This window comes from Zonotrichia leucophrys, chromosome 2, assembly GCF_028769735.1.
Source record: "Zonotrichia leucophrys gambelii isolate GWCS_2022_RI chromosome 2, RI_Zleu_2.0, whole genome shotgun sequence".
Lineage (NCBI taxonomy): Eukaryota > Metazoa > Chordata > Aves > Passeriformes > Passerellidae > Zonotrichia > Zonotrichia leucophrys.
In genome coordinates this window covers 116,509,845-116,528,496 of record NC_088171.1, presented here as the reverse complement: position 1 = coordinate 116,528,496, position 18,652 = coordinate 116,509,845, and the positions used below count along the sequence as shown (strand labels likewise).

Sequence of the window (18,652 nt, the reverse complement as noted above, 5' to 3'; positions counted from 1 at the left end):
GTTAAAGAAAATTTTATTGGGCTAAGAAAGCATGATATGGTGATGTTCATTACTGATATAACTTCTCCTTTCATTCATCATAGCCATAATTAATTTTCTAGCATGGATATAGGCTGAGATTTAAAGCCATGCTTGTGAAATGAATTAGCCCCTTTTCTCATCTTATTTGGAGTTCCCTATTGTGAATATACTCCAAGTGTAATAGAGAAGCAATTTATGAGAATGAAATCTCATCTCTGTCCTATTCCTTGCCCTCTCTCTGGTGATTTTATTATGCTGGGGTGCCTCTTGCCATTTGTTTAGAGGCAGGCTGCATTTGTTATTATAAGTTCAACAGGTTGTTTTGCATACATTAATGCACAGCAGGGAGCAGAGACAGACCTTGGATGCGTGACTTCAAACAGCCAAAGCATGCACTTGGGGTCTGTGGGTGAGGGGTGCTGCTGCACGTAACATTCAGCACTAAGGAAATCCTTACTGAAGGCCCACAGTGGTCCAAGACTCAAATCTCACTAAGCCACAGCTCAGTCCTGGAGGAAGAGGTGGGCACGGCAACCTGTGGGCATGAAGCTTGACCTGACCCTGGCACCAGCACGCCTCCTGTCATGCCCAGTCGGGTGTGTTCACACAGCTGAAAATGCAAACATGGGATGGATCAACTGTTTTCATCCAAAGCCTGCTATTAGTGCATCTGGGAGGATTTAAAGACATCTCTCTGAAGTGAATTAGCCCCATTCCTCATCTTATTTGGAGCTCCCTGTTGTGAGTATAAACCCCAGCAGTGTGTGGAGAAAGCTGCCGACTTCCCGGGCATGAGCAGTCAGCTTCAAGGGAGCTCAGGAAAGCTGAATGGAAGAAGCAAAGGTTTTTGCAAAGCAGTGCACTGCAGTGGCAATTCTCCAAGGCCCTGCTCAGGGACTCTGGTGTCTGCAAGCAGCCACAGCTCCCCAGGCCTCAGCAGAAGAGCTCGTACCTTTGGCTTGTGTCAGGAAGTTCCAGTTCCCTTGGTAAAGCAAGGAGTAACTATTCAGCAACTTTAAAAAGGCTCATGGCATCAAATGGTGACTTCAGGCCTTTAAACAACAAAAAACATTTTGCATAGAAGAGCAGATCCTGCAATCACAGTTACAAGAGTCCTCTTGCAGGAGGACATGTGGATGTAGCTGGATCCAGGGGGAAACAACCATGGCCACCAGCAATGCCCCTGCCACTGGCTGGAACTGCTGCACAGGGTCATGTCTTGTGGCTGTCATGCTCAATTGAAAATAAAAATTAGCCTCGGTGACTTTTCACATGTTTTTTACCTTTGGAAAGTGGCTGCACTTGATTTTCCAGAAAACTGGCATATAGCTAATTAAAACTGCACATATCATCCTAACATTATATCCTCACTACTGAACTTCTAACCTGACATAAATACATTGCATACTATAACCTGTTTCTCCTGATTATTAACCTTGAACATGGCAACCTATAAATCATCAGTGAAACAGCTGGTGCTCAGCATTGCCCCAAAGGTGTATGATTACGATCATTTTATATATATCTTGCTATGCAGACATGAAAAATTCATTGAAGAGCTTGGTATTGTAAGACTTATTGTAATGAATTTTCTTTAAAACATAGATCATACTTAAAATAGGTGTCTGCTCATTATAATGTAGCCATTTATATCTTCTTGAATTACTTGTGTGGAGCTTGGCTGATTTCTAAAATTTAAATGTAATTCCTAAACAAATTCAGAGTGGTCAGTTTGCCTGTACTTCAGGATGACATTTTCATTTTTAGTTTTATGCCTTTATTTCTGTGAGGGTAGATTTACACCTGCAGAAATATCAAGAGGATTACAGATTTTTTTCCCTGCAATACTTGGTGTTACATCCATCACTACTGGGATTTCAGCAGCTGCCGTTGGCATTTTAGCTGAGGGGATGGCAGCAGTAGTTTCACCTGAGGTTTGGTGCCAGCAAGCACATTAATTGTACAATTGTAAGTCAGTAATAGAACCAAAACCAGGATATAAAGTAATAAAATAGGATATAAAGCCAGAACCTGAAAATAAACTATTAAAAGCCACGAAATCTGATGGCCAGGAACTCAAGGAACATGGGGAGGTAGTCCAGACATAGCTGGTCACACGGTGACATTTTGGTTTTCGGGATGGCATCCTCACCTTTTCCATCTTCCCAACAGCCATGTGCATAAACACAGCCTGTGTTAGCTAAAAGTGTGCTCAGTGATTTAAAGCTACCCAGCACCCATCTAGTGAGCCCTGAGAAGCCTGTGCCACATGTTCCCATCCCACACACTTTTTACAGAGAGGCTCTAACTGTTTGTGTCTAAACTTGAGTGGTTGTTGGCAGGTGATGGGAATCATGAGAGGCCCTGCATTTTGCTACTGATTCATACCATCAATTTATCATCTTGCAGGAGAAACCATTCTTTTCCATGAGGTTATGAGAGGATTTTATCACCTGTGGCTCCCCTCCCTCCTGCAGCTGCTCATCCAGAAACCCTGCCTGGGATGGGGTGGTGCGAGAGCTGCTTGTGCCAGCCCTTCCCATGCATTTTGCTCAAGATAACAGGGTCAATTGAGGGAGACTCTCCCTGCCCTTGCTGTAGCCTCCACTAACAAAGTTCACCAATACCTGCAGAGCTCCACCAAGGACTCTTGTACTACATTAGCCCTTCAGTCTTCACCTTCCACCCCAGGGACATGACTGCCACCCTAAACCTGGCAGAGAAACCACAGTATTCCTACAGAAATCTCTATGTTCCCCCTTGAACTCCTGGTTCTGATTTTACCTATGACAATTTTTGTTTACTGCAAGCAGCAGACACAAAGACATTTGCGTGCAACCTTATTGCACATTGGTCATCATAGAGATCTGTGCAGATTTAATTTGCTTTTGCCTGCTCACAACATATTCTCCCTTACCTCTCAGAAAGAGTGAAGACAAGCATAAAAACCAGCTCCACAACTGCTTGAAGATTATTTCTGTAGTGCAAACAGTAAAAGCTCAACAAGAAAACCTGACACCACCACACGCAAATGTTGCTTGGGTCACCAGAGGCATGAGGCCTAAGAAGAGATCTAAAAAGCCACCTCTCCATGAGGAATAAGTGAAGCACATGGCAGGGAAGCATAATTTGTTCCAATTTTGTTAAGATTCTCCTGGCACGTGAACTCACAACTGCTTAAGGAAGACTTCATTAAATGGTGTGCAAGGAAGCCCACTCATCCTTTAACTTGTATATAACGAAATTCACTGATAGAAACAGTTTTGCAAATCCCAGTCCAGGTTAAAAGCAGCCACCTCTGAAATGGTTGTGGTGAAATGCTGCACACATTGGAGTGCTGTTACTGAATGGCATGATCCCTACCGGCCATCAGCAGCAGAGAAGCTGATCCAAAACCATTAGAGACTGTTACATAGGAAGGGTGCCAAGAAGAACTGACAAACATGAGGCATTTAGCAGCACGTACTGAAAACAGGCTGAAAAATATTTTGGAGCTTGCCCCTCATGGTTTCTAGAAAATTGCTGTTTTCCTTTGGATTAAATATAAGTATACAGTAGGCAAGAAATTATGGCAGTTTTTCACATGGCAAGGGAAACTAATAGAGCAATAAAAAGCGTGCTCAATTCAAACACTGAGTGTTAAAGAGAGCAGAGATCTTTTTCTTTTCCTGAATGATCCTTTTCAGTGCAGTTGTATAGAGCAAATAACAGGTGCTCCTTGCTAGAAACTGGTACTTGGAAAGCTACACTTTAGGCCTTTTTAAAATTACCAGTTTCTGCTAGAAGACCAGTAGACACTGGAAGCTTCATCTAACCACTTCTTGCTATCTGATAGAAAGTGGACAAGGATGGAAAATCCAGGAATATTATCTTCTCTCTGCCTGTCCCCGATGTATCCACAGACTCCCCTACTGAGTCAGCTGTAAGCAAAGCCAAGGAAGCACTAAGGGAGGGCTTTTCAGCACACCTGCATGACCAGGGAGAAAGAGAAGCTGTCAGCTTAAGAGTATACTAAAGCTTTAGCAATCTACCATCCTAATTTCAGTTCTACCCTACCAGCAGAGCAATGTGTGCAGCAGAAGCCTTTTGAGGAGAACATGGAGTTGCAATAATGCAAATCTTGCCTGTTAGAACCAGTGTCCAAACTTGCAACTTCACTAACTGTAGTCAGATGAAGCGGCGGCACTGTCACATCCAGGGATAACCACAGGAATATTAAAGAAACATGAACTACCACCATCCTGAAGAAGTCAGCGTACTGATTTATGTTCCCATTTCTGTGATGTACTATGCAGTCAGAACAAAAAGCGGCCCCAAGGTCAAGTGGTAGCAAGTTGTGCAGTGAAAGCAATAGCAACAGCCCTGCCTTGACAGTGGGCACTCAGTGGGACAATGAGAAGCGAGACCCACAGCTTGGCACACAGTTTTCCATGGAAGGGGGAGACAGAGGAGAGAAGGCAGCAAATGTCGTACCTCACAGCTGGGTAACAGGTTTGCCATCGTACCGTGGCAGCCACTGATTGAGGGGGGCCGTGCTAGGACAGCCCAAGATGTAATGAAGACTGTCATGTTCAAGGATGAGCTGGAGTTCTAGCCAGGCAGTCCTAATCAGGGTGGTTTGAGTGCTGCATGATTGTTGCTAACATTAGCCTCACAACATCTCTGTGAAGAAGGCAAGTGTCATTCTCCATTCGGAAGATTGGAAACCGCAATTAAAGCAACTGCCTCAGGGAAGCAGACAAAATTAGAAATTGAATCTGGAGTCCTGGTCTGCTGATTCGCCCACGGGTTCACCTTTCAAACTTGGGAGCGGGCAGGGTAAAAGAGTCAGAGGGCACCTTTTACCTGCAGCCCGAGAGACGCTCCCTGAGACTCCAGCGATAGCTCCCGCCTAATCAAACAGGCACAAAAGAGCAAACGCTGCTTGCAAAACAAAGCGCATTCCCCACTGGTCACTAGAGTGCTACAAGCTGGAATCAATGCAATGATTGTGACAGCTGAGAACAAATTCAGCTATGTTTGACAACTTCCAGAAAATATTGGCAGAGGACAGGGAGTCTGCACTGCCCAGCAGCACCTTTGTGAATTGATTAGCCATATAGCAGATGGCAAGCCTGCTGCAGACTGAGACAGCAGAAGATGGCCAGTCTGGTTGAGAAGAACTTGAAGACGACTGGGAAGAAAAAGCATGTCCTTACAGTGACAGCCCAAAATGATATTTCAGAAATGTCACATGCATGGCAGATGAGGAACAGGACTGATTTTTAACATTTTCTTCAGCTATTTATTAGCAGCACCTGTCTGGCTCATGGAGCAAAATTATATAGCTTAGTTTAAACCCTTCAGTTTCAGCTCTTTCCTTCACAAAAAACCTCTTAATATTAAAAAAAAAAAATTTCTTATAAAATATTCTTCTAAACAGGACTCAAGTAAGTCCTCCCAGAATCAACTGATATGTTTAAGAGAACGTTTATGCTTTCTCTGAAAGCAGGCATGCCTTGAAAGTTTCATTTTAGGAAAATATATTCTGGACAAAGAGCAAAGACTTTGCTGTCCTCCTCCTGCCACATATTTTTGGGAGGGGTTTGGCACATGTTTGGGGAAAATTCATATTTTTTAATGGTTTTAGGAAATGCCTTAGGCTATTCAGAGTCTGCACAGCTGCTCATCAGTAGCCAGCCATGGCTGAAAGAGCAGAAACTATGGTTCAGAAAAATATGCTATCTTTGTCTGGTGCAGAACAATGCTGCTGCAGTGAAATACAATGGCCGTCTCTTATTTTCTACTAGCCCTCAGAAGGGTGGAAGGGGGGGGGGGGGGGAAGATGGGGAAAAAAAAGGGAAGGATCACGGAGTTTCCTTGCAGGGCCTCTGAGCGGAGGGAGGGAACATCAGCTCTGCACTCACAGATATGCAAATCCTTCCCCAGGCCCAACAATAGCAGAAACCCTGTGGGAGGAGGAGACCATGGCACTGCTGCTCCCAACTCCTTTGCCTGCAAAGCCCACAGGTTCCTGGCAGTTCCAGAGAACTGGAAAGCCAATGCATCATCCAGGAAGAGGAGAACTGTAAAGCTGTGGTATCAGATTTGACCACTCTTTGCCCATGGAGCCGTGCACCATCACCGGACACTTTAAAGCTTAGTTTGCCTGCCATTCAGCTCATGGGTGCAACAGCCCAGAAGATTGATGAATTAATGGTTAATGTCTTCATATTGCCCCTTAGGTTAATAAAGAACATGTATAAAAAGCTGGAACTAAAAGAAGAAAAGGCTTTCTGTGGCAAGATCCCTTAACAGTATTTGCATTAGCACACCCCAAGCAAATTTTCTAAATGGAGGGATGGGGGTTTTGTTTCTAATGAACTACAACTACCAGGATTTAATGAAGTCTCTGACTTCCAGCTATCACTAATATCTAAATTTCTTAAGCAAAGACTGAGGGAGGACAAGTAACAGATTGGAAATTACCTGCACTAAGCTATTGCAACATAGCTCAAATGATTAAGTTTATATGGTTTTACCAGTGCTAACAGCAATCCATAGGACCTGGAAAAACAAAAACATCCAGTGACATGGATTTATCCCCTTCTAGAAAATACATACTTTGCACTATAGCTCCTTATACTAGTAAGTGTTTGATTGCTCTTTTGCATCAAATCTATTATCTAAAACTGCATGCAGACTGAGCTGGGACATTCACCCTGCATTCCAAGAGAGGTCTTTGTAAGTCCCATCGAAACTTGATCATAACAGCTGTCAATCATATAATTGAATTTCCTTCACACATTCTCCTCAGGGCAGCTGACTCAAGCTGCTGCTTAGACTTGATGCCTAAAACATCACCTGTCTATGTAAGAAGCCATCTCCAGGTCTCTCCAAGGCACCACTTGAAGCCAAAGGGGTACAACAGGTTATCTGCACAGCACAGAAGCAAAAGCTGTAGCCAGCACTCTTTCCCACTGAGGAGTCAGAAACATTCATGGGCTGGCACCTTTCAGGTGCCCAGGAAACCATGGAGGCAGCAGGTCTGAGGGCCCTCACGTATCCTGACACTTCCTGACCCCAGCCCCAATGTTAAGGATTCAGAGGTAGCAGAAACATGAGGTGCAGAAGCAACAGAAGTCTTAAATGTCCCAAGCAGTTTTGTTCACAAAAGTCAGTGGGACGCTCAATACAGAAAATACAATTGAATACCCCTCCCTCCCCTCAATCTTAAGCCCTTCTCAAATGAGGAAGTGCTCAGTGGCAAAGGTCCTCAATAGAAGTGTGCAATTCCAATAAGCAATACACTTTGATATTTGACATCAATAGAAAACAAGAGACTGAAGCTGACTGAAAAAACCTGGGGCTAGTTAAGGAATTTGTCCACTATTTCAAGAGCAACAGTTTTCAAGACTCACACTTGAACTGGTTCTCCTTTATAGTTCCCTTATTAAAAATCACGTCTGTAGTAGCCTGAGCAGATTTGTTGCTGTTCAGTCCTTTCCCTTGGCAGGGTTGCACACCATGCACACAGAACAGGCTGTGTTAGCATGCAGACCGCTGCTGTACTTTGACACAGGTACTTTCCTTTTGAAAGCAACACAAAGTAATTTATATTCATTGATAACCCCATTAACATTTCCACGGCCATTAGGAGGTCCAGCAAAAACTGGTTGGTGAGAAACAAAAGGCTCCTCATCATGAGAGACAGAAAGGGAGCTCCAAATGTGAATCAAGTGCAGAATAGTTTCTGATCTATGCATCTTACTCACGTAAGCTTTTATTCATTTAGACACACTTTTAAAACTCCGTAAGAATCTTTGCAATAATTAACATGTAAAAACTCTGTCAAATCAAAGAAAAACCTTCATATTTTCATGTAATACATTTCTCGGACATTAGATGGCAATCCCCCCACTTCATTTTTCATACCAGGGGCCCAAATCCCTTCCAAAAATCAAATGTCACCACCTTTCCAACAAGTGAAGGGTCTGTTTGGCTTCCAGGAAGCAAGACTCTTTGGGAAGCACAGAGCATGGAGGCTCTCCCATTCCCATGGCATTTGCTCTGTTCCAACAGTTCTTCAGTTTTGCCTTTTTTTTTTTTTTTTTTTGAGTAGGAAAGGCAGATGAGTAATGCCATCATGGAAGATGCTTGTACTAGGCGTAAGATTCACTCACTTGTCACTTGGACATCCTACATCAGGAGTTGGATGTTTCCATGTCAAAAACCTATAGGCAAAAATAGAAGTTACCAGAACTTCCCCATTTTGACAGAGGAGAAAGGGACTAAGTACGACATTTAACAATATAATTTCTAGTCTTGCCAATTAAAAAGGATTCTCCCAAGGGATATCATTAGTCTCTGTAAATCTCTTCTGGAAATTATAAAAACTGAACTGAAAAAAACCCCTGCTATTTGGTACCATGTGTGGAATACACACAATGGGAAGCACCTACAAACTCTTACAGTGGGAATTTTACAGGTAGAAAAAAAAAAATAAGGCAAGGCATTTAATAATAATGTTAAAAACAGCTCAAATGAATTCAAGAGAGCATGTAACACACCTGCCCAAGTCAATGTGCCTTTGCTTTCAGCCTCTCACTTTTTGCCGTTGTCTACACGTGATGTTTTAGGAAGAGGCAGGAATAACACACCTCATCAACCATTCAGTGATGTCCATGCAGGGGGAATCCTTCCTGACCTTCATTAACTCCCTATGATCTGTTTAAGTGGCAGTACAAGACATCCTGACATCTATTCATTTCAACAGTGTGTGCCTGTGATTCATTCACACAAAAATCACTTCCTAAGCCTTCATTTCTCATCTACTTTCATCGTCCATGAAATATCCTTTTCAAGCCAAGTTCACCCCTTTTTATATATCCCCCTTGAGACCAAATTTCGGCCTTGCAATACTTGCCCGTTTGAGCTCTCGTGCAAATTCACAGCGTACATGAGAGTGAGGTTTGCAGCTCTCCAGCATGCCAAAAGCACAGATAATATTAGTCCTAAAGACAGGGGTCCACCCACAGCTGGCTACTGAAATAGCTAATTTTTCATGTACTCCACTGAAAATCTAACCTTTTATCCTCACTCTGGAGCTTGTTGTGTATGTGTGTGTCAAGGTGACAACACCATGAAAACAGAAGTTCTCAAATGGTACATTATCTCCAATATCAAAAGGTCACAAAAGGGTACAAATCAGTAGCTCTCCAGAAGAGACAGTGGTTTTTATAAAAAGTGGGTCAGTTTTAGTTTCATGTAGGTTGTTTGACACAGTGGTTTCTGGCATCACAAGCTCTGGTCTACAGGATACCACAGAGCCTTTGTATCCCTTGCTGTCACTACAGCATTGTGTTTTTCTACCCATTAACCAAGGATAAATGACCTAGATATTGTGCCTATTAAAGCCTCATTTTTCTTTTGCCCTTTTGTTCTTTAGTGTACCACATTATCACATGCTGAACACATTTAAAGTATTCTCAGTCTCTCATGCCCCTTTGAAGGAGTAAAGTAGGGATTTTAGCGTGCATTTCTGTAGAGTTACTTAGAGTGGAAAATATGAAGGCAATTCAAGGTTTCTCTTCCTGCCTAGTCCCCTGAAGACGATCAGTTCAGCATTTACAGCCACTATTCTATAAAGAATATAGCAGGAAAATGCTATAAAAAAGCCACAAATACAAATACAGAAAGTGAACACCAGTTTGGTTGTCCCTAAACACTACATTCTATAATTACATCTCTGCATATCATGGGTCACTTTTATTAAAAGCATCATTACTACAGTTGGCAGCAATTTACATCTTATCTTACATGATAGCAGTTTCCAAAGAAAAAAAAAATAAAAAGACATCACAACAAAGAAAAACAATACATTTACAAAGTCATGTCTGTAAACTTCAAGGCTAGTTTAGAGTTGAGGTAATGCTGTTTAGCTTTGTGGCTAAAGTAACAAAGTCCTTTAATTTAAAAAAGGTACCTGATTTTTTTCTTTTTTGTTTATACCAGTGCATTACAAGATCACGAGACGATTAAACTGTAGCTTTATCCTGTAAGAACCTTCTCCACGGGTTAATTTCCAAAAGGTACTCTTCACATTCAACAGCTGCCTTATTATTGCTGCGTCTCAAGACAGAGACATTCACACTATCATGAAGATTGTCAGAGAGAGAGTGTGTGTGTGGGTGTGTGCGCGCACGCGAGCGGGTGAACTCCCATACAGTCAAAATGAAGCGCGAGTACGATATGTATGGTAAATTTCATCTTGACCTTCACAGCAAAATTAAAAAAAAAAAAAGGAAAAAAAAAAGGAAAAAAAATTAAATATATAACTTCATCCTTCCTTTAAGCAGCACTTCCTTCTATTAGTGCCACTTGATTACAAATTGCTGCTTAATTCATAATACCAATGGTACCAAAAGAAAAAAAAAGCAGAGCATTATGTCAATTTCCTTAAAAAGACATGATCACCTCTCAAATTTCATCTCTCCTAGGGATAATAAATAATGCACTGCACAATACTTAATGACCAAGATACCTTTTGACACATCTGTATAACATGACTTGAACTTTTTTTTTTTGCTACACTATGTTACAGAACAGCTTATAAAAACTAAGTATGGACATTAACTGTGAGTGTAAACAGTAGGACTACCACTTGTCAAAAGTTTAAAACACTTTAACTGTAACTGGTACTGGTTATTCATCGTTTTCATTGTTTTCTATTTCTTCCCCCCCATCAAGTGAGTCTAATTCTTCACCCTGTGCTATTTCATCTTCTAAAACGGAGGAATCTGCAGTTTTATCAAGGCTCTCCTCTGCATCACTGCCTTCGAGATTTTCTTCATCTTTAAAGGCAGCTCCTTCAGTTTTGTCAGTAGCCTTCTCTTCATTGGAGCCCACTGCGTTCTGAAGTCCTGCTAGTGCTGGGAAACCGGGCAGAGTCAATCCTCCCAGTCCTGGAGGTAGAAACATAGATGGATAGAAGAGGCCAGGAGCCATGGTAGACAGCAGGAAAGGATTGAAGGCCAGAGGGTTTGTGGGCAATCCAGTGTTGGTGGTGGTGGTAGTGGTGGCAGTGGCGGTAGTCGCCGCAGTAGCAGCACTGACAGATCCATTCGCAGAGTCAGTAGCAGAAACAGTGTCTGTGCTTTTCTCAGAGTCTTTGTTCTCCTCTTCATTCTCATTTTTCTTCTCTTCAGCTTTTGAAGCGCCATCCTCAGTCTCTCCTTGACCAGAAGCAGTAGTGGCATTTCCAGTAGTAGCCGTGATCGGGTTATTCAACAATCCGCTTAGTCCAAACATATTGGGCAGTCCTGCCATCCCTGGCAACATCAGAGGCAACATGGCAGCCGGATTTTTAGCGTCCCCCCCAGCAGCAGCAGCTGTTGCTAGCCCTGGTGGAAAGCCCATGAGGCCTGCGAGCTGGAGAGACTGCAGGTTCTGTAGGTTCTGGAGGCTTGTGAGGTCCATTCCAGCAAACAGACTGTTCATTAGTAGTGGGTTGATTCCCGAAGTTGATGCTACAGCAGCAGCTGCTGCAGCTGCTTTGGCAATTTCACTTTTTGGCCTTCTTCCTCTTCTGCTTGCTCCTTCCTCCCTCACAACAGGTCCAGTGAGAAGACGGTCAAACATGGACTCTGGAACAAAACCCTAAAAAGAGAAGGTGAAAAAACAAGCTTTATCCTCAATTGGCTTTTTTAGCTTTCAGCAGTTAACTGATGATGATAGAAGAAACAGAAGGGATTTCAGCATACTCCAAAAGTGGTTTGTTTTTTCACCCTGGCAAATGGTGACTAGCTTAGTACTATAGTGAATGGCAGTAGAACAAGTAAAGAAAGATGAAGGAATCAAGATCACAGATTTTTTTATATTTAAACACAACAGTAAAATAATACATGCTGAAAACTGTGTAACTTCATTAAAAAACCCCACCCTGATATGTTGCAGTTACAAGTTTGTGTCTTCATAATTCGTACTGAATTTCAGAATAGTAATATTCTATTAAATTGAATACTTGCAGAATTTTACCCTTTATTTTCAAACAAATGTTGTAAAATAAAAGACAGAAAACCTATTCCTTTGATGCTGCCTGTTACTGAGACAATGAAGTGTATTTCTGTTATGAATATAACAAATATTTTCTTAGTAGTTCTTAATCTACAAATACCTGTGCTTTTTAAGGATTGTTACTTATTAAAAAAAAAAGGCAAAACAAATGCTGAAGGCTGCCTTAACTGTAGCTGATTTTTTGGTGTATTTTAATCTGCAGCAGCCTTCTATCACCATTCCCTCTGAGCTGGGTAACTCCTACACAGACACTATGATTTTCTAAAAACCTAAACCTATGAGATAAAGACTTAATAATCAATTTAGACAGCCTTCAACTTTTCTGTGCTGTAACCTGCAGTGATGCATGGAAGAGTTTCACTTACAGACTGTTTAACAATGTCAGTCCAATCTGGAGCAACAGCAAACTCAGGATTTTCTTCCAGCCATCTTGGCAAGTCCTTCATTGGAGGGGCCATAGCTCCACCCATCTAATGCAAAAGACAAGGTTATGACTTTAACAAAAACCTACCAACGAAACCAAACAACTACTTATATGGACATTTTCTATCTTCCTTTCTATTTTATCTCTGAAGGACGGCTGCAAAGACTTTCAGTTTACTGTGAAAAAATACTTGGAAACCAGCTAGTGATAGCTCAATTGACAAAATCATGTTTTTAAAAAAATGGTAAAGTCCTGTAGCTTAGGCAGATCTGCTAATAAATTTTGTATCCAAGAACAAAATGTGCTATATAAGTTCAAAAAATGAGAGTTATTCACTCAGGTGATTAATATGAACACAACAGAAGAGCAAAGAAGGAATTAAAGGAACCAGGTGGCACAGTCCAGTAAGAAAAACTGCTGGTACCAAATTATTAAACTTTTAAAGAGAAGCCTGGAATAGAAAACCTGCTTCCCACATGCAAAGACATTATTAAAGACCTTGACTGAAGTAACTTAATTTTTACCTTCTTTCCATTTCGTTTATTTACAACAGGTACCCTTTCTTCTCCTGTCAAGGTGTTTATATCCAGTTTATTGGGGTTTCGACATCTGTGTCGTTTTTGTTTCGGCTTCTGAAATGGGGAAAACAGCACATCTGCACTCTTCTAGAAAGAAGAGAAATTTATTGCTTTTCATTTCATTTCTTGAGAAAAATCACCAATCATGGTACCCCTTCTCACAACAATTTTAAGAAGGGATCCATTACTTTACTCTCAGATTACATGAAAAAGATTTTTTTGCATCAGATGAAGAAATTCTGCAGTACTTGACAAACGTGCTTCTAAGATGCTGTTACATACAAATGTTAAGAAAGCAAAAGCAAATCCAACACCCCAGTGTCACTTGGGTGTGGATAAAATAGGAATGCTGGATAAAGAGAAAACTTCTGTTGAAATGCAAGCTACAAAATCAAATGACTATGCCCAATGTGAGGGAATTCAGTCTGACCTCTGTAAAACTAACTTTTGTATTCATATAATAGAACAACACTTTTACAATCACATACTTACTGGTACATAACTTGGCATATCTACAGTGTAAGTAGGATGCAACTTAAGCCATTCAACCAGATCCTTGTTTTTCGGGGCATCCTCTCCCACCAGCCTGGTCCCATCCTCTAGATTGATTACAGGGATGCGAGTGTCTGGGTCTAATTGACCAGGAGATGGAATGTTCCTTGCTGGTAGGGCTTCCATATCTTCTTCAAAAGCTTTGGTCACTTCTGCATCCTCCTGAAAACAATCACATCTGGATTAGTCTTCCCTTAACAGGAACACCTGGAGAAATAATTTCAGAAACTGACTGAAGTGAAATGTTTAAGATTTTGCATACACAAGAGTTAATGGGGTTAAATACTCATACTACATAAAGTAGTATCATTGCATCAGGGAATTTTGAAAATTTTACATCCTTGCACTAAAGAACATAGTGCTAAAGGCAAAGCTGGTTTTTTTGCATTTCCAGTACATGTCCTCCAAGATTCTTCAACACCCTCCCTTTTCAACACATCAAGAAAGACATGCTTAAGCCTCAAAATGTATATGGTTAGAAATATATTTTGTAAAAAAAAAAAAAAAAAAAAAAAAGGTAAGTAATTTTGAAAGTACAAGCTACCTAAAACACAAGAGTAAAATCTTGACGTGCACATTGTGTTTGGTTCAAAGAGAATTAACAGCTCTAAACAAAGAAAAACCTGGTTGGGCAAAAACTGTATGTTTTTTTTAGAGAGAGTATAAGACTTGAAACACATTCAGGAAGTACCACAGACAGAAGAACAAATATGAGACAAAAGGAAAAAGGTTGTGGTCTTACTACAGTCAGTGATGTCCGTTTGTTGCTCATAAATAACAGATCAAGCCCTTCTACATTTTTCCTCCTTCCTCTCCTCCTCTTCATGGGTGGTTCTCCATCTATTAAAGAGCCATTTAGTAGATGCCTTGTGGGTGTGCGTGAAAGACCTGCTTGCAGCAGCTCCATTTGAGTTTTAAAGGCATCAGACACAGGTGTGGAGACATTAGGCAAGATAAACTTTGAAGTAACAGATGAAAAATTTGAGGTAGAACTTGTTGCCTCTCGTGAGGCCTTTGATAAATCTACAACCTTTTCTTGTCCATTTTCCGAGACCACCTGAGACTCACGTAACTGGGCAACCATTTCCATAAGATTTCTCCTCTTGGCAGCTCTCTCAGCCTCAATTTCAATCTTTCTTCGTCTCCTCCTCCTCTGACGTGGAACTGATAAATTGAGTGCATCTTCCTAATAAAAAACAAGCATTTTCAAACATTAGCAAAGCTCTGTTTGCTATGCTGAATTAAAAACAAAACTCCAAACATATCACTCTAAAAAAAGCTTTTATTTTATTATTTTATTCAAAGAAACACTTTGATGTTTTTCCTATTTTATTCATCTGATTTATTTTCTATTACGCAAGAGAAGCTCATGCAAGATAAAGTGTTTTATATAAAAAAGAGAATACTGTAGCCTTGCCTTTGATAACTGAGGAGAAGCAGTGAGATCTTCGCTGCCACTGACACTGGCTTGACCAACCATGGAGAGCTCTGCAAAGCTCCTTTTCTGTAGAGGGCTGTCCACAACAGTTGGAGTGTACCCAGGTATGAGCCCCTGGAAATCAAACATCTGGCGCCTATTTACTGGCCACTTCCCTTTCAGCACTGCCTCACAGATGTTGTCTAATCGGTTGATCATTACTCGGTCCTGCAGAAAGGAAAAGTCTGTAATGAACCCTCGGTGTAAACGTCACCTTTTAAACTCAAATGAGTCTTATGACACAGTCCAGTTTCCACAGCTTAAGGAAGACATTCAGAAACAACTGTTCTTGCATGTTAGGAATAAACTGATCACCTTGCAAGATGCTAACACAATTTTGTAGAATAATAACTTTTAAAAGCTGCATTTATATTGTGAGGGGAAGGAGAAAAGACAGACAAAGTTTTCTGTATGACAATGCACTAACTGAAAAATTTAATAGAAACTCATTGTTGTTTTACAAAACTTCAGTAGTTAGAAACATCAACAGTTAGGAAGGGAAAATAAACACATCTGCAATCAGTATCTTAAAGCTGCAGTTCTCAAGATCCAAGAGGCTGGATCTGCAATTCTGTCCTAGGAAGTGGATCCTCATTAGCGTCACTATTAATAAAGTTCAACATTATGAAACGGGCACCAACCTAGGGACATCTAATGAATGTCAATTTTCATTCCACGCCCATTATCACTTCAAATTTCACTGAAGCGTGTACACTAAAAATCTCTAATTATGTTTATTAGTCTACTTATGCTGAACCTATACTGATGAAGGATTTTCTGTTCTACTTTCACACTATGACTGGAATAAGATTTTAGCCCATGTTTCCAAAATACATGCTGAAAGTAGAGAAGATGAACATTATTTGATTTTTTTTTCCATTTCAGTATTCAAGCACATTCCAGACTAGCCTGTCTGAAGTAGTAGAAACTTTGGGACTCTTAAGAAATACTGCTGGTTAGGGAATATGAGCATTCATATATGAATGCATTTCAGCTTCCTGAAAAGCAAAACAGTGCAGAAGCCAATACCAAATTTCAGCAGCTGCAACAGACTGCTTGCTTTCCCCAGAAATAAGCCTATTAAGAGCAAGGTCCTCTTGCCCTGCTAGCCCCTTCCCCCTCCCTGCCCCAACCAGATGGCTCTGTTATGGTGATTAGTAAGCTTAAGACTATTACTACTTTATTTTTCTCTCTCCCCTTACTGCAAAGGAGAGTGCTAAATTAAGTATGGATTTATTACAAGGTTACAGTTTTGTATTTTTAAAAGCATTTTATATTAGATAATTTTCTGCACTGTTACCAAAATAAGATACAGCTTTATTCTATCTAAAACTGCTGCTTATGTTTGCAGGATACCTTAATACAATTACATCTGTCAATATTACATAATGGCTTAGATCATGTAGGTCAGCAAAACTCTTCCCTACAATCTCCTCACCCCAAAATAAAAAGGTGATCTTTTAAAGTCTCTGCAGATTGCTCTGCAGGGAAAACTCCTAATACAAAACTGTATAGTGGTGCAAGAGGTGGGACTCTGCTGACAAAAAGTTATGGACCCTATGAAGAGTTCATGACTGCCAGCAGTCCATTGTTTTACTAAATGACACTATTTTACAAGAAAAAAGGAGCAATTTCTTTCATTTCCACTGCTAGTTTGTATGAGCTTAAAGAAAAAAGTGCCATCCCACAAATCATTCACAGAAAAAGATCTCTTGCCTGCCAGAAGTGCAGTACCACACAAAGCTCACTCTTACTTTTCAAGCACATTTCCCATATTTTACTGAAATTAAAGGAGACACATGTCTTTCTACCCCTAACCAACCTTAGGCCAGAATGAGAAGGCAAATGTTCTCTCATGAAGCAGCTGAACCACAGAGGGATCCCCGTCTTCCATGTAGAATCCATCGCGTGTTTCATCCCTTGCGGTACTCATAGAGGCATTGCTTTCTTCATCAAAATTCTTACCCTGAGAAACTGCTCCTGCTGAATAACAATCATGACCAGGCATTAACATCCAGTGTCTACCCAGCTAGATAAGCTAAGGCAACCAGGCCTGACACAACATTTCTAACTCGGGCTTTTGTTCAGTAATTACTACAGCAGAGCCCCAGCCTTCCACATTTGGCACAGAGACCATGCTTACTGACTCAGTGAGCTTTCCCGGAAATCATCCCTTGTGGGGGAATACCCTGCTGATGCTGGATGGTTCTTATGAAAGCTTATTTAGCCACCTGATATGTGGAAGGGCAGAGGAACTGCTGCATGCAGCCCATCCCATACTCAAGAATGGGACCCCATGTGCCACTTACCAGCTGGCATGAGCTACAACAGCTGTGGGGCTTGTGCTAAGCACACAGAACTGATCTGACCAGTTTATTACCTTCAGGTTGGGAGGATTCTTCTGATTTATCATCATCTTCCAGTTTCTCCTCTTCATCTTCTTCTGAACCTTTCTCAGAAATAGATTTTGGATCTACCTCTGTACTCATTTCTATGTCTTTCAATTCACATTTAACAGAGTCAGGCTCAGCCTCAGCATCACAGTCTGGTTTAGTGTCCTTATCTGTAGTATCTGTCTCCTCTTTAATTTCAGTTTTTTCTTTGGCTGCTGGATTTTCAGACCCTTCAGCTTTAGACTCTGTTGGTTCTGTAGTCTTTTCCTCTTGTACTGGTGTGGATGGGACGACTGGGGGTGTTTGACTGCAGCCAGCACCCAGAGGGTTTACAGAAGACACAGTATTTGCATTACCCGTCCCTCTGTTTTGAGCAAAGTTTTTGTGAGCCTCAAGAAAAGAGAGTTCAGGATCATTCAGAATGTGATAATCTGTCCTACTGACTCCATGTTTAGCAGCACCAATCAGTAAGTCTTTATCATGTTTACCACACTCCCACCACTCTGGCAGGTCCAGACTTGGCTGGCAAAGCTTTAGCCTCTCCCCCAGCTGCGGGTGATGGAGGACCTGTTCGCGGATCTTGCGCAGCAGCTCGATGCGATATAAAGTTCTAGAAGCACGCTCCTCTGTGATCGGCTCAATCAGCGTGGAAAGATCAGGAGGCTCTGCAAGGACACCAAGTTGTGCTGTTTAACATGGATTGAATACACACCCATTTCAAAATCCTTACAGCTGGGCATGAATTTTCAACAGTCCCATGGTCTCACAATATTCATGTTGATTTCCAGAGTCAATTTAAACTTACCATCATCTGGTTTGACTGGCATTCGGCACACTCGTCTACACATATTCACAAAGCCATTAAAATACTTTTCCAAGCTTTCATCGGACTTTTTGTCAAGCCTGGCAAATGCTCTGAATTGATTCCACTCAAACTGATGTTTTACAGGATCAAAAATAACTCCAAAAGTAGACACCACACGATAAAAATCTGCTTCTTCTCTTCTTGTCCATCTAGTCAAGGAAGAAGCAAGAAAAGTGAGGCCACTGGATAGATAAGATTCCAAACACTTTTAGAAGCCCCAAAATCCCCTTAGTTTATTTTTTCAAAACAAAAGAGCTGTATGGGCGACACAAAAGCTCAAATAAGATT

General features: G+C 41.2%; 1 protein-coding gene across 7 annotated transcripts in view; it reads right to left on the bottom strand.

Moving 5' to 3' along the window:
- Positions 1 to 7,901: 7,901 nt before the first annotated feature.
- CHD7 (chromodomain helicase DNA binding protein 7) overlaps positions 7,902 to 18,652 on the bottom strand; it is a 133,477-nt gene continuing 122,726 nt past the window's right edge. For 4 of the 7 annotated variants that reach the window (XM_064706139.1, XM_064706138.1, XM_064706142.1 and 1 more), the window contains 9 exons: positions 18,305 to 18,513; positions 17,487 to 18,164; positions 16,929 to 17,089; positions 15,047 to 15,274; positions 14,372 to 14,815; positions 13,570 to 13,791; positions 13,024 to 13,164; positions 12,441 to 12,545; positions 7,902 to 11,658 (listed from right to left, as the gene is read on the bottom strand). In XM_064706139.1, coding sequence (XP_064562209.1) covers positions 10,705 to 11,658; positions 12,441 to 12,545; positions 13,024 to 13,164; positions 13,570 to 13,791; positions 14,372 to 14,815; positions 15,047 to 15,274; positions 16,929 to 17,089; positions 17,487 to 18,164; positions 18,305 to 18,513 — 3,142 coding nt within the window. In that variant the 3' untranslated portion in view covers positions 7,902 to 10,704. The remainder of the gene's footprint in view (positions 11,659 to 12,440; positions 12,546 to 13,023; positions 13,165 to 13,569; positions 13,792 to 14,371; positions 14,816 to 15,046; positions 15,275 to 16,928; positions 17,090 to 17,486; positions 18,165 to 18,304; positions 18,514 to 18,652) is intronic. The other 3 variants (XM_064706144.1, XM_064706145.1, XM_064706143.1) reach the window with 3 other exon arrangements.